At 48.1% G+C, this 13,032-nt stretch overlaps 1 protein-coding gene across 2 annotated transcripts; it reads left to right on the forward strand.

Moving 5' to 3' along the window:
- The first annotated feature begins 1,109 nt into the window (after positions 1 to 1,109).
- On the forward strand, positions 1,110 to 12,439 carry ISG12(B) (TLH29 protein precursor-like). 2 transcript variants are annotated; one of them, XM_005222245.5, is made up of 6 exons: positions 1,110 to 1,223; positions 1,853 to 1,974; positions 2,321 to 2,458; positions 10,433 to 10,462; positions 11,497 to 11,658; positions 12,196 to 12,439. In XM_005222245.5, the coding sequence occupies exons 2-6, from the start codon at positions 1,902 to 1,904 to the stop codon at positions 12,303 to 12,305; spliced, it is 513 nt and encodes a 170-aa protein (XP_005222302.1). In that variant the 5' UTR covers positions 1,110 to 1,223; positions 1,853 to 1,901; the 3' UTR covers positions 12,306 to 12,439.
- Positions 12,440 to 13,032: the final 593 nt, after the last annotated feature.

A 13,032-nucleotide genomic window follows, 5' to 3' on the forward strand; every position in this document is an offset into this window, starting at 1 on the left:
TTGCGACCCCATGAATCGCAGCATGCCAGGCCTCCCTGTCCATCACCAACTCCCGGAGTTCACTCAGACTCACGTCCATCGAGTCAGTGATGCCATCCAACCATCTCACCCTCTGTCGTCCCCTTCTCCTCCTGCCCCCAATCCCTCCCAGCATCAGAGTCTTTTCCAATGAGTCAACTCTTTGCATGAGGTGGCCAAAGTACTGGAGTTTCAGCTTTAGCATCATTCCTTCCAAAGAAATCCAAGGGCTGATCTCCTTCAGAATGGACTGGTTGGATCTCCTTGCAGTCCAAGGGACTCTCAAGAGTCTTCTCCAAAACCACAGTTCAAAAGCATCAATTCTTTGGCGTTCAGCTTTCATTTCCTTTTAGCAGATAATGTAAAATAAGTAAAATATATACACATATAAAATATATAATATTTACATATGTCATATAATAATAAGGAACATATATATATATATGTCTTAGGGGGCTTCCCTGGTAGCTCAGCTGGTAAATAATCTGCCTGCAATGCAGGAGACACCGGTTCAATTCCTGTGTCAGGTAGATCCCCTGGAAATAGGGAACCCACTCCAGTACTCTTGGAGACTTTCATGGACAGAGGAGCCTGGCGGGATCACAGAGAGTCAGACATGATGGAGCAACTAACACTTCCATACATCAAGGGACAAAAAGAAGTAAATGTAATAATACCACCAATTCTGTGAATGCCAGTGTGTCACTAAAGTAAGGCACATCAAGGGTATTTCACTCCCTTAGTCGAAACTTAAGATTCCTCCCCAGGCACTGGTTAGAAATGATGCTTTGACCATCAACCTGCTCTGCCTCCTCAGTTATTACAGATATGAGATTAGGGCTCTGTGCCATTTGTCAGCCAAGGAAAAATATTTTGTACCATAAACCTACAAATGGTGGAGGGAAGGGAAAATATAGTTCACAAGAATTGCAGGTAAGTTTTATAAAAAGGTGGACTAGGGATTCCTCACGTATCCAAGAAGGGGAATCTGGGAGGGAAGCTCAGCCCCTCATCCTCCCATTAACATGCAAATGTGAGGTCTACGTGGCACCAAGCCGGGGATGAGGGTGACTCACTTCCCTCTTGGACTCTTGAGGTCAGAGGTAATCCAGGGAGGGACTATTTAGCCTGCTGGAGTTCTCAACAGCCTCACTTTGGGCCGGGCTTCACACACTACTCTTTGATTCCCAATAATACTAAGCAAGGTAAGCGGGGGCCTGGGAGGTGGGGAGGGGAGGGAGCAAAGGGACTCCACTCTCAGCCTCCCTCTCCACTTCTATCAGGACTGCTGACCCTGCGACCAGAGCTGAATGTGTGGAGGGGGCTTGATCCCACCTTTACCATGGGGTGTTGGGAACCTCTGGTCTTGTCTTGACCCAGGTTACTATGAAGCCCTGGAACTTAGACCAGCTGGGCAGTGAGCAGGGGACAGAGATGGGGTGTTAGAGGTGGCCAGGATTCTGGAGATCAGGGAGCCAAGCAAAGTCATTATTAACTTCAAAACTGTGGTCTGAGCAGATTAAGGGGGTGGGCTGGAAGTGGTCCACAGGCTGCAGTGGGACAGAGGGCAGGGCTGGAACGGAAGACAGATGCCCTCCTGAAAGTCGCTCAGTCATGTCCGACTCTTTGTGACCCCAAGGACTATACAGTCCATGGAATTCTCCAGGCCGGCATGCTGGAGGGGCTAGCCTTTCTCTTCTCCAGGGGATCTTCCTAACTCAGGAATCGAACCCAGGTCTCCTGCATTGCAGGCCGATTCTTTACCATCTGAGCTATCAGCAAAGCCTGAAATCAGGCAGAGCAGTTTTTACTTCACACTCTGTTTCTCAGAAAGACAGTGGTGTCCTTGCATCCAGAACCAGTGCTCCCACACTGCCTCCAGGATGTCAGCTAGAGCCATAGAGAGCGGGGAAGGCGATGCCTTGGGCACCCTCCTGCCAGAATTGCTGTCAGAAGGTGAGTGCCCTTGGGAAATCTCCAGAGGGAGGGTGGCCCGGAGATTGGGGTTCCTGGATGTGGGCAGCAGGGGTCTGGGTTCTGACCTGGTGCCCATCAAGTCTCTTTCCCCTGGGCTTCAGCCTCCTGCTCTGTGTAGTCAGGACCCCCAGCTCTCCACTGGTGCTGGGCTTCTCCCTGGTTCACCTCCAAGCACCCTTGACACCTCTCAGCTCAGCTTCCTCTGAGGTCCCCTCCCTACATCAGAGATTCTGGGGTCTTCAGGAAAGGGTGGAGGGGGCTGTGTGGGGTCTGTTCCCCAGCTGCCTGCCCCGCTGTGTGCTCCCCCATTATTTCTTTCTTCCAGAGGAAGAAGAACCTTTCCAGTCAACCAATCAGGACTCCTATGGCTCTTCTCCTGGGAAGGCACCACAGGGGCCACATCAGGGACCAGATGACTTTGGCTCTGACCCCAGAGACCCACCCAATTTCTACCGTTATGCAGGTAAGCTATCTCTGAGCACCAATCCATGGATCCTCACCTCACACCCACTGCTCAGCTCAACCTGCTAAGTTGTCAGTGTAAGGACAGTCTTCCTGATGGAATCTCTCTGACACACTGTCAGAAAAAAGCCACAATGTACACAGGAGATGAAATAAATGATGCTCTAGAATCAGAGGGACCGCACTTCAGGGTTTAGCTCTGCCTCTGACTTGCTGAGTGACCCAGAGCCAGTCACTTGCCCTCTCTGGGCCTTTATAGGTTTGTTTTTAAGCATAGGGGTCACTCTTAGGGGTCTCTCAGAACCAGGTCACTTCCAATTAGGTGGGGCAGAGGTGCTGCTCAGGTTAGATGCCTGACAGCCACGTGGCACAGGCTCGGGCATGGCTCTTTGCCAGTTAAAGGTCACTGCCCATGATTTCCTTTTGCCCCCCAGCACCCAAGGCAGGTAAGTTTCATTTCTCTATTTGTGTTCCTCCCTTGATGCCCCAGGGCCAGGTCACTAATGTCCTCCCAGAACACACCCTCCAAGAGCAGATTCACCTCTAATGTGGGGCCATCCTAGGGCCACGGCAGCAAAAGTCACAGAGTTTTTTTAAAGTCCTTTCAGAATACACATAGCATGAAATTTACCAAAACAACTGGGCTTCCCTGGTGGCTTATATGTTAAAGAATCTGTCTGCAATGCGGGAGACCTCGATTCGATCCATGGGTTGGGAAGATCCCCTGAAGAAGGGAGCGGCTGCCCGCTCCAGTATTCCTGCCTGGAGAATTCCATGGGCAGGACTACAATTCATGCAGTCAGAAAGAGTGGACTGGACTGAGTGACTAACAAACACGACCATTTGTTAGCATACACTGAATTGTTGTTCTTTGTTGTTCGGTCACTAAGTCGTGTCTGACTCTGCAGTCCCATAGACTGCAGCACGCCAGGCTTCACTGTCCTTCACTATCTCCCAGAGTTTGCTCAAACTCATGTTCATTGAGTCGGTAATGCCAGCCAACATCTCATCCTCTGTCACTCCCTTCTCCTCCTGCCCTCAATCTTTCACAGCGTCAGGGTCGTTTCCAGTGAGTCGGCTCTTGAACAGCGGTAACCATATTCGTGTTACTGTGCCTCCCATCTGCAGAACTCTTTTCATCTCCTCATACTGAAACTCAATTAGACATTAACTATTGTTTTCCTCCTGCCACTTCCTGGCAACCACAGCTCCTTCTGTCTCTTTGCTCAACTAATCTAATCTAATTTCCATGTAACTGGAATCATACAGCATCTGTTATTTTCTGACAGGTCTGTTTTAGTTAGCGTAAGGTTCCCCAGGTTCCTCATATGTCAGAAGTTCCTATTTAAAGTTGAATGATATCCTCTCGGGCATCTATACTACTTGGTAATGATCCATTCATCCATTCATCGACACTTAGTTTGCTTCCTCTTGGCAACTGTGATCACTGCTGCTATGAACGTAGGGTGCAAATATCTCTTTAAGACCCTGTTTTCAATTTCTTTGGATCTATATCCAGAAATGGGATTGCTAGGTTATATGATTTTCTATTCTTAATTTTTTCAGGAACTGTCACACTGTTTTCCATGTTTGTTGCACCATTTTATATTCCTACCAACAGTGCACAAATGTTCCAGTTTCTCCACATCCTCACCAACATTTGTTATTTTCCATTTTTGTTATTTTTATATCGTGGCTTTCCTGATGGGTGTGGTGTGATATCTCGTTACGGTTTTGATTTGAATTTCCTAATGGTTACTGATATTAAGTATATTTTTCTATTCTTGTTGGTCATTTGTATATCTTTAGGGAAATGTCTATTCTGATTCTTTGCCCGTATTTTCTTTATTTTTTTTTATCTGCACTGCGCCTTCATTGCTGCATGTGGGCTTTCTCCAGTTGCTCTGCACATTAGCCCATTTTTAAATCAAATGATTTTAAATCAAGTTTTCTGTTGTTGGAAGAATTCTTTATACTATGTCCTGAGTATGAACCTCTAAACAGATACATGCTTTGCCAATATTTTCTACCATTCTGTAGGTTGCCTTTTCACTCTGTTGATTGTGCTCTATCTTAGTGAATTAGGGCTGCTATAACTAAATGTGGTAAATCCGATGGCTTAAAAAACCAGAAACTTATTTTCCACAGTTCTGGAGGCTGGGAAATCATGATCTAGGCATCAGTGCACTCTGTGTGTGATGACAGCTCACATCCTAGAACAACCATCTTTTCACATTAACCTCCCATGTTGGGAGGAAAAGAGGAACTCTCTTGGATCTCTTTTATAAGGAAATTGATCTCAATCAGGAGGGCTCTGCCTGCAAGTCTTAATCAGCTCCCATAGGGCCACCTCCTAACATCATCATATTGGGCATTAGGTTCCAATATATCATTTTTGGGGGACACAAACATTCAGACCATAGCATGACTTAGGATGCCCAAAGGTGCACTTTGGATTAGTACTTCTTTCTCTGAACTCCTCCTTCGGTGCCTCCTTGATCCCAAGCCTGTGCCTGGCACAGGAGAAAGCAGCAGTGAATGCAGCTTGGCCCTTGACCTGAAAGAACTCAAATTCCAGCAGAGATTTCAGAGAATCATATTGCCTTGTGGGAAATTTTGTGGCAGCAGGAGCACAACTAATTCACACTTAGGAGTCTATAGGTGAAGGTGGCCGAGGAAGACTGGGAACGTGTGCTCAGAGCAGGTTCTGGAAGATGTGTTGGATGGCAGAGTCCTTAAAAATGTGCCTGGATTTGGCCAGCAAAAGATTGAACATCAGGAGGCAGGGAGGTGGCTTCTATTCATTCCCTGGTATCTAAGCAGAAGCCTGATCATGCAGGGACCCCATCATGCTCATGGAACAAGTGGACTTTAACTTATGGGCCACAGGGGGCAAAGAGGGGATTTAACACCTTCATTCTTCTTCCCTGTACCCAGTGGCCAACATCCTCTGTATTGTCCCCTTCCCTGATCTGGGACTACAAGAGGTGATGGTAATTAGGATGGCAGTGGTAGAGCCAGAAACAGATTGGAGAGATGCGGCCACAAGTCAGAGTTTGTCACCAACAGCTAGACAATGATGCTAGAGAGATAAGGAAGGATCCTCCCCTAGAGCCTTCAGAAAAAGCCTGGCTCTCTTTACACCTTGATCTTGGATCTCTGACTGGGAGAAAACATGAGAGAATTAGCACAGTTCCTGGTAATTCCTTACTGCAGCCTCAGGAAACTAACACAGGCACGCACTTTGTAAGTTGAAGATTTGTAACAACTTAAGAGTTGGCAGGTGGAGGTTCACATTTTTAGCAATGAAGTATTTTTAAGGTATGCACATTGTCTTTTTAGACATAAGGCTGTCACACCCTTAGCAGACTAGGGTATAGTCTAGTTATGCATAAATATAACTTGTATATAGACATAATTTTTATATGCACTGAAAACCAAAAAGTTCACATGATATTCCCTTTACTTTGGTGATCTGTAACCTGATCGACAGTATCGCCGAGGTGTGCCTGAACAGAGATTGAAAATCTCATTGCGTTTGCTGAAATGTTGAAGGCTGTGTTAGAGTCAGAATCTGTAAGAGGAGGAGGTGAGAGTCTCCACGGGAGCGCTGGTCATTGATCATAGAGAGAGGGATTTTTCGCTGGTGATGGGTCTAGGGCAGCACTCTCTGGTAGTGCCGTCTGTGATGGTAAGCGTGTTCCCTGCGTGATCCAGTATGGTAGATCACACTAGCCAGATGCAACTATTGAGCACTTGAGCAGTGGTCCATGCAATTCAGGAACTGAGTTTTAAGTTTCATTAAGTGAGATTTAACTCGAACACTCGAATGGGTAGTTGTTCCCATAGTGGTGAGCTTGGGCTAGGGCCCTAGTCCCCAACCTTTTTGGGGCCAGGACCAGTTTCAGGGAAGATACAGGCACGGAGAGGGAGGATGGTTTGGGGATGATTCAAGCACATTGTATTTATCATGCACTTTATTCATATTATTATTGGATTGAGATATATAATGAAATCATTGTACAACTCACCATAATGCAGAATCAATGGGAGCCCTGAGCATGTTTTCCTGCAACTAGATGGTCCCATCTGAGGGTGACAGGAGACAATAATACCTGAAGTGTCTTACTTACGTCCAGTCTACCCGTCATCTCCTTTTGGTTACTGTTACTGCAGAAAACCCTGCTTCACAAAGATAGGCTGTCGGAAACAGAAGCAGGCTTTTCAGTGCTTTTGTGGCAATCTCAAGCTATTCTGCCTTGATTTTAATCTAGAACATATGGAGATTTGAAATCATCTCAAACATACTTTCGGAGAAGGCAATGGCACCCCACTCCAGTACTCTTGCCTGGAGAATCCCATGGACGGAGGAGCCTGGTAGGCTACAGTCCATGGGGTCGCTAAGAGTCGGGCACAACTGAACGACTTCACTTTCACTTTTCACTTTCATGCATTGAATAAGGAAATGGCAACCCACTCCAGTGTTCTTGCCTGGAGAATCCCAGGGACAGAGGAGCCTGTTGGGCCGCCTTCTATGGGGTCGCACAGAGTCAGACAAGACTGACGTGACTTAGCAGCAGCAGCAGCAGCAAACATACTTTCAAGGCCACTGTTATTTGTGATCTCAAGCAGTTGATCCTCTTCTAGCAGGCACAAAGTCAGTTTACCTGGATTATTTACAAATGGGTCAGGGATCCATTCCTTCCCAGTTCAGGGGTCTTCTGTGGTTGAGAAGTAATGGTCAAACTCTTTTGAAAGCTGAAATAAGTGGATCATGCACCAGTTTGGAGAAAGACGACCCTGACCGAGTCTCTTTCCAAATCTCTGCTAATATTTGAAACATGTCAAAATTCCCAGTGTTCATTCATTGCCTGCATAATTCCAGTTTGGCTCTAAATGCAGCCACTTGACCTGGTGACTTGAACAGTTGACATTCTCCCCCGAAGTGTAAGACTGAGTTCACTGAGCAAGTTGAATACGTCACACAAGTAAGGATGTTTTTCGACACCTTCTGTGTCACTGAAATATGCTGCCAGTGGTGACTGCTTTTCTAAAAGAAATCCCTGGAGCAGCTCTCACAACTCAAAACTGCTGGCCAGTGATCTACTTTTAGAAAGCTGTCTCATTTCTGTGTGTAAGAGAAGACATTTGTGCTCTGCATCCATTTCCTCACAGAGCTGCATGAACAGACATGAGTTAAGGGCATGTACTTTAATGTGGTTGATAATTTTCATCACTTCCTGCAAAACGTTAAGTTCAGGTGACATTTTTCAGCGGGTGAGCATTTCTCTGTGGATGACAGTGTGTAGGCTCACATTCAGAGGTGACCACTTTGATCAATATAGTGAAAACCAGAATTCCATCCAGTCATGGCACGCACTCCGTCCGTGCATATAGCAATGCAAAATGACCAGTTCAGGTTTCCTGATATGTAGTCATTCAGAGACTTGAATAGTTTTGAAGCTGTGGTTTTGCTTGGCAAGAAAAGGGCACGTAAAACATCCCCGTGCACATCCTCCTGAAGAATATATCGCACAAAAACAAGTAAAGTTGCCTTGTGGTCAACATCGGTAGATTCACCAACCTGGGTTGCATACCACTGCTGCTGCTGCTGCTGCTAAGTTGCTTCAGTCGTGTCGGACTCTCTGCGACCCCATAGACAGCAGCCCACCAGGCTCCTCCGTCCCTGGGATTCTCCAGGCAAGAACACTGGAGTGGGTTGCCATGTCCTTCTCCAATGCAGGACAGTGAAGAGTGAAAGTGAAGTTGCTCAGTCGTGTCCGACTCGTAGCGACCCCATGCACTGCAGCCCACCAGGCTCCTCCGCCCATGGGATTCTCCAGGCAAGAGTAGGAGAGTGGGTCGCCATCGCCTTCTCCAATTGCATACCACGGTGACTCATTAATCCTTTCTAACAATTGGCCTCAACATGTCTGCTGTTTCACATGCCAGCTTTTGAACTTCAGCCTCTCCTAAAGAGGAACACATGCCAGCTTTTGAACTTCAGCATCTCCTAAAAGTTCATGACAAATGACGTTAGCAGCAGGCAGGATCAATTCTTCACCAATAGTAAACAGTTTCTTAGATTTAGCAATGCAGTTAACCACTAAGAATGATGCTCTCAGTGCAGATACATTTGATAAAGTGAAGGCCTTTGATAATTGCTTCCGTTCTTCATGTTCACATTTTTTTTTTAAATTTTGAAAAACCACAAAGGCTTGTCTTTTAATGCAGGGTGCTTGGTCTCCATGTGGCAAAGCAGTTTTAACGGTTTCAAAGCTTCATTGGGTAGCTGGTCCCACGTGTTACACAAAGCAGGACTGGAGAACGTGAATCACCTGCTGCAATGAACTTGTACTTTAAGTAGCGCTCTTGGTATTTTCTTTTAAATGTAGCTTTCTCTTCGTTGGCCATCTTAGAGTCTTCTACAGTCTCATCATTGGGTCTTTCTCCATTTTCAAAGAAACCCTTCAGCGACATTTGCTTAAAAATTTTTTTTTTTTTACTTATTTTGTCAAGGGTTAGCTTGTGGGCTTACCAAAACTGTGACTAAAACAAGTGCACAGTGCAGGAAAGAGGCAAGGATGGAAGTGGTAAAGAAAATAGTGAGTGGGACATGTGGGGACTAAAATAAGTGTCGGATTCTGACTGAAAGCCTGCCACCAGATGCAGCTTGTCACTTGCCACTCACTAGTAGGGTTTTGATATGAGTCTGCAAGGTATTCATTTATTATGGTCCCTGTGCAGTCAAACCTTTCTGTTAGTGATCATCTGTATTTGCAGCTGCTCCCCAGTCCGACCATCACCATCTCAGCTGCAACTCAGAGCATCAGGCATTAGACTCTCATAAGGAGTGGGCGACATCAATCTATCACAAGCACAGTTCACGGTAGGGTTCAAGCTCCTACGAGAATCTAATGCTGCCGCTGATCTGACAGGAGGTGGAGCTCAAGCGTTAATACGAGCGAGGGGGAGCGGCTGTACATGCAGATGAAGCTTCGGTGGCTCACCTGCCACTCAGCCCCTGTTGTGCGACTGGGTTCCTAACAGGCCAGGGACCAGTATCGGGGTTGGGAACCCCTGGCCTAGGGTATGACCTTGGGTGTATGTGGCATAGGATCCAAGATTCTTGAAAGTGAGGAGGTGAGAACTGTAAGATCAGTTCGTTGAAAACATCGTCTGTGCAGAAATGGAAACCCTCAAGACAGGTCAGGGGTCCTGATGGAGAGAGATGTTGGTGAGCCACGAGCTACAACCTTCCAGAAATGACTCGGGGATGGAGACTGCTTTTCCAACTTCTTTCCCTTGCCTGGGACCTAGACTCTTTTTCATGGAGAGCTATCTGAGCTCACTCTTGCAGATCCTGAAATCTCTGGAACTGTCCCAGGTGTCCAAAATCCCTAGTCCCTGCCAGACCCAAGAGCTCTGAGCAACTCAGTCTGGTCCAGGCGTGCTCTGTCCAGTGTAGCCAGGGGCTCCAGCCTCAAGGCAGGACATGCAGAGGAAGCATGGTGCCTTCTAATGGGGAAATAAGGGGTGCTTCCTGCAGAAAGTCACAAGTAGGCTGAGCCCTAGAGGATGGGGGGCTTCCACTCCAGCTGTAGCCTGGGATGGGCACAGGGTGTCTGGAAGATGAACAGACAGAACAGTCAAATATATTCCATTGCAAAAAAGTAGCATGCTTTTCTTGATTTTTTTTTTTTAATGATACCAAAATGTGTTAAGTTCAAAGAGCAGCATGAAATCTTTTCAAGGCAGATTCCTCTCCCCATCTGGAGCATCACAGAGCTCTGGACTCTTGTCCATCCTCCTCTGATTTCTGGAAAATCAGACTTCTCTGTAAAAGCAGAGAGAGCCACACAGGGCTTCTGTCTCCTGTGATCCCAACTCCAGGGAACCCTTCACACTGGGACAGCAGCAGAGACTCAGTGGAAGTCCATTGCTGGGCACTCACAGGGGTTCTTTCTGTCTCCAGGCATGACTGCAGCTGCTGTGATTGGAGGAGGTAAGTCTCCTTGGGAAGAAGCTCAAGGACCCATCTGCCCCTGTCCCTGGGCTCCTGGGAGCAAGTCCAAGATTGCCTTCAGCCCCAAGACCTGGGTGGGTAGGGGTGGGGTGGACAGGGAACAGAGGTTGAATTCTTGAGGTAACAAGAACCTAGCTGAGAAGGAACTGAAGGAAACTCATTCATAACAACCACTTCCAATCTCAGCTTCTCCCAAGTGCAGACTGGGATCCAGGCAAGTTGGTAGATCTGTCTGAACCCATGATTCCTCCCCAGAAAGCAGTGCCAGGGGCCCTTCCAAATGGCTGTCAGGAGTGTGTGAGCTGAGTTGTGTGGATTACTCAGAACTGCTCTGCCTACGACCCTCTAGTCATCCAGCAAGCCTAGCGGTTTCCTGCTGGGCCTCTGGCCAGGGTCCTCCCACATGGTGGCCAAAATTAAAGAAAATGAAACATTTCTGTCATACCAGCCACAGTCTCAAGTGCTCAGTGGCCACATGTGTCCGCCGTGTGGACGGTACAGACACAGAAGGTTCCTGGCTGCAGAAGGTCCTATGCCTGCACTGTCTGGAGATGTAGAGACCCTGGGGGGATGCTCACCGGTGGCCTCAGGGCAGAGGACAGAAGCTTCCACCCGGCAGCTTTTCAGAAGAGCAGTTCTGTCCTCATACTCTGGGCCTGTGCTTGCACGAAAGACACCAGTTCCCACCAAAAGGGGGTATTTGAAGACCCCTCCTTGTTTCAACTTTATTTCATAAAGGGCGAACTAAAGCCCAGGGAGGACTGCTGACTCTTCCAGGGTCACAGGCAAGCAGAGTCAGGAGCAGGCCTGGGTTCCAGGTTCTTGGAGGAGGACGGGGTGTCGGGGTGGGTGTCCACCCAGTTGTGTCCACACCTACAGCCTTCCCTTGCCTCTGGCCCTGTGGTCTGAGGAGAGCGAAGAGGACCCCTCACCTCAACCCCCCGGGAAGGTGTCAGGGAGGTCTGGCGAGCCTGTCCCTCGCAGCTAGCCCTGAAGTGTCTCTGCCCTTACAGTCATGGCCGTGAGGGCTGTGCCTGAGTTGCTGGACACCGTGGGCTTCACCAGAAAAGGAATCTCCCCCTCCTCCTTAGCGGCCAAGATGATGTCATCAACTGCAAGAGCCAATGGGGGCGGAGTTCCCTCTGGGAGCCTAGTCTCCAATCTCCAGTCCAAGGGTAAGTGTCTCCCGGGGAGGAGGCGGGGGAGGGGTAACAAATCAGCACAAGATTGATCCAGATGCTAAAGAAGCAGACAGGCTTCTTCCAGCTTCGTGGTCCTCAGTGTCCCACTTATCCTTTGTATCCCCGTCACTGTTCCCTCTTCTGGTTGGGTGTGGGGTGGTGGGACGAGGGGTGTGTCGCTCAGGAGGCCTGCATTCCTCATCAACCCTAAAAAACCTGGTTAGGTGCCCACTCCTCCCCGAGCCCAGCCTGGTGCTGTGAAGGGGAGGGACAGCCTGTCATTTCTCAGAGAGTCTGTCCTGTCACTGATGGACTGATCATTGGCGTTCATGTCTCCTCTTTGGGCAGCCATGTGCAGCCGCCCCTCCCTGAGCAGATATCCTGGGGTCTCAGAAGTAGAGGAGGAAACAGGGGTGGGATGTTGGTGTCTAGGGCCTCCAGTCAGTCCTGGGGTCTCTGACACCCACAGTCTTGCCGGGGACTGCTGGGTCTGCCTGTCCTCTTGTGCTCTAACCTTCTCCTCTCCCCCAGGGGCAACTGGACTTTCCACACCATCCAACATCCTCCTGGGATCTGCTGGGGCACTTTTGGGGGCCTTGCTGTGGGGTTCCTACAGCTCCTCCAGGAGGACCCAGTACTGAAGCAGAAATGAGCTCCCATTCTGGAAATGACCCTCCAGGGCATCAGGATGTCAGTCTCCCAAATCACAAGTCCCCTGCCTCCCCAAATTCTTCAAAGAATCATAAGAAATAAAGTTGAGATGCAGTGACCTTCAGTAAGTGTCCGTGCTGTGTTCTTGTTCACCAGGCAGGTGCGGGGCACCTACAGAGCCCTGTAGGTGTTGGGTGTAGGGCAGGAACTCTGTAAGAATGAGCACCAATCCAGAACAGGAAGCCAAGTCTTTTCCCAGTCCTGCCACTCAGTTTTGACCCTGCGAAGACTGTGTCTCTTCTTTGAGCCTCAGTTTGTTGCTTTTCAGATGGGAACTTGGACCACATGTCTTCAAAGACCTCAGCCAGAGGAGCCAACGGCTTGGCCCTGGGGTCAGTTTGAGGCACTGACCCTCAGTTACCTTTATCCTCAGGCAGTATTCATTCCCTCCCCTCCCCACCCAAGACTCTGGGTCTGGCTGTTTCGTGACTCATCAGTAACACTGTCTGTCTGGCCTGGTGGCCTTTGGAATGCTTAAGTGGGAAGAGAATCTGCATTTCTTTTTTTTTTAATTGTAAATTTTATTTTATTTTTAAACTTTACATAATTGTATTAGTTTTGCCAAACATCAAAATGAATCTGCCACAGGTATACATGTGTTCCCCATCCTGAAATCTGCATTTCTTGAGAGCTGTGTCTCTGTTGTCTAGAGCTCAG

The sequence above is a fragment of the Bos taurus genome, chromosome 21, assembly GCF_002263795.3.
Source record: "Bos taurus isolate L1 Dominette 01449 registration number 42190680 breed Hereford chromosome 21, ARS-UCD2.0, whole genome shotgun sequence".
Lineage (NCBI taxonomy): Eukaryota > Metazoa > Chordata > Mammalia > Artiodactyla > Bovidae > Bos > Bos taurus.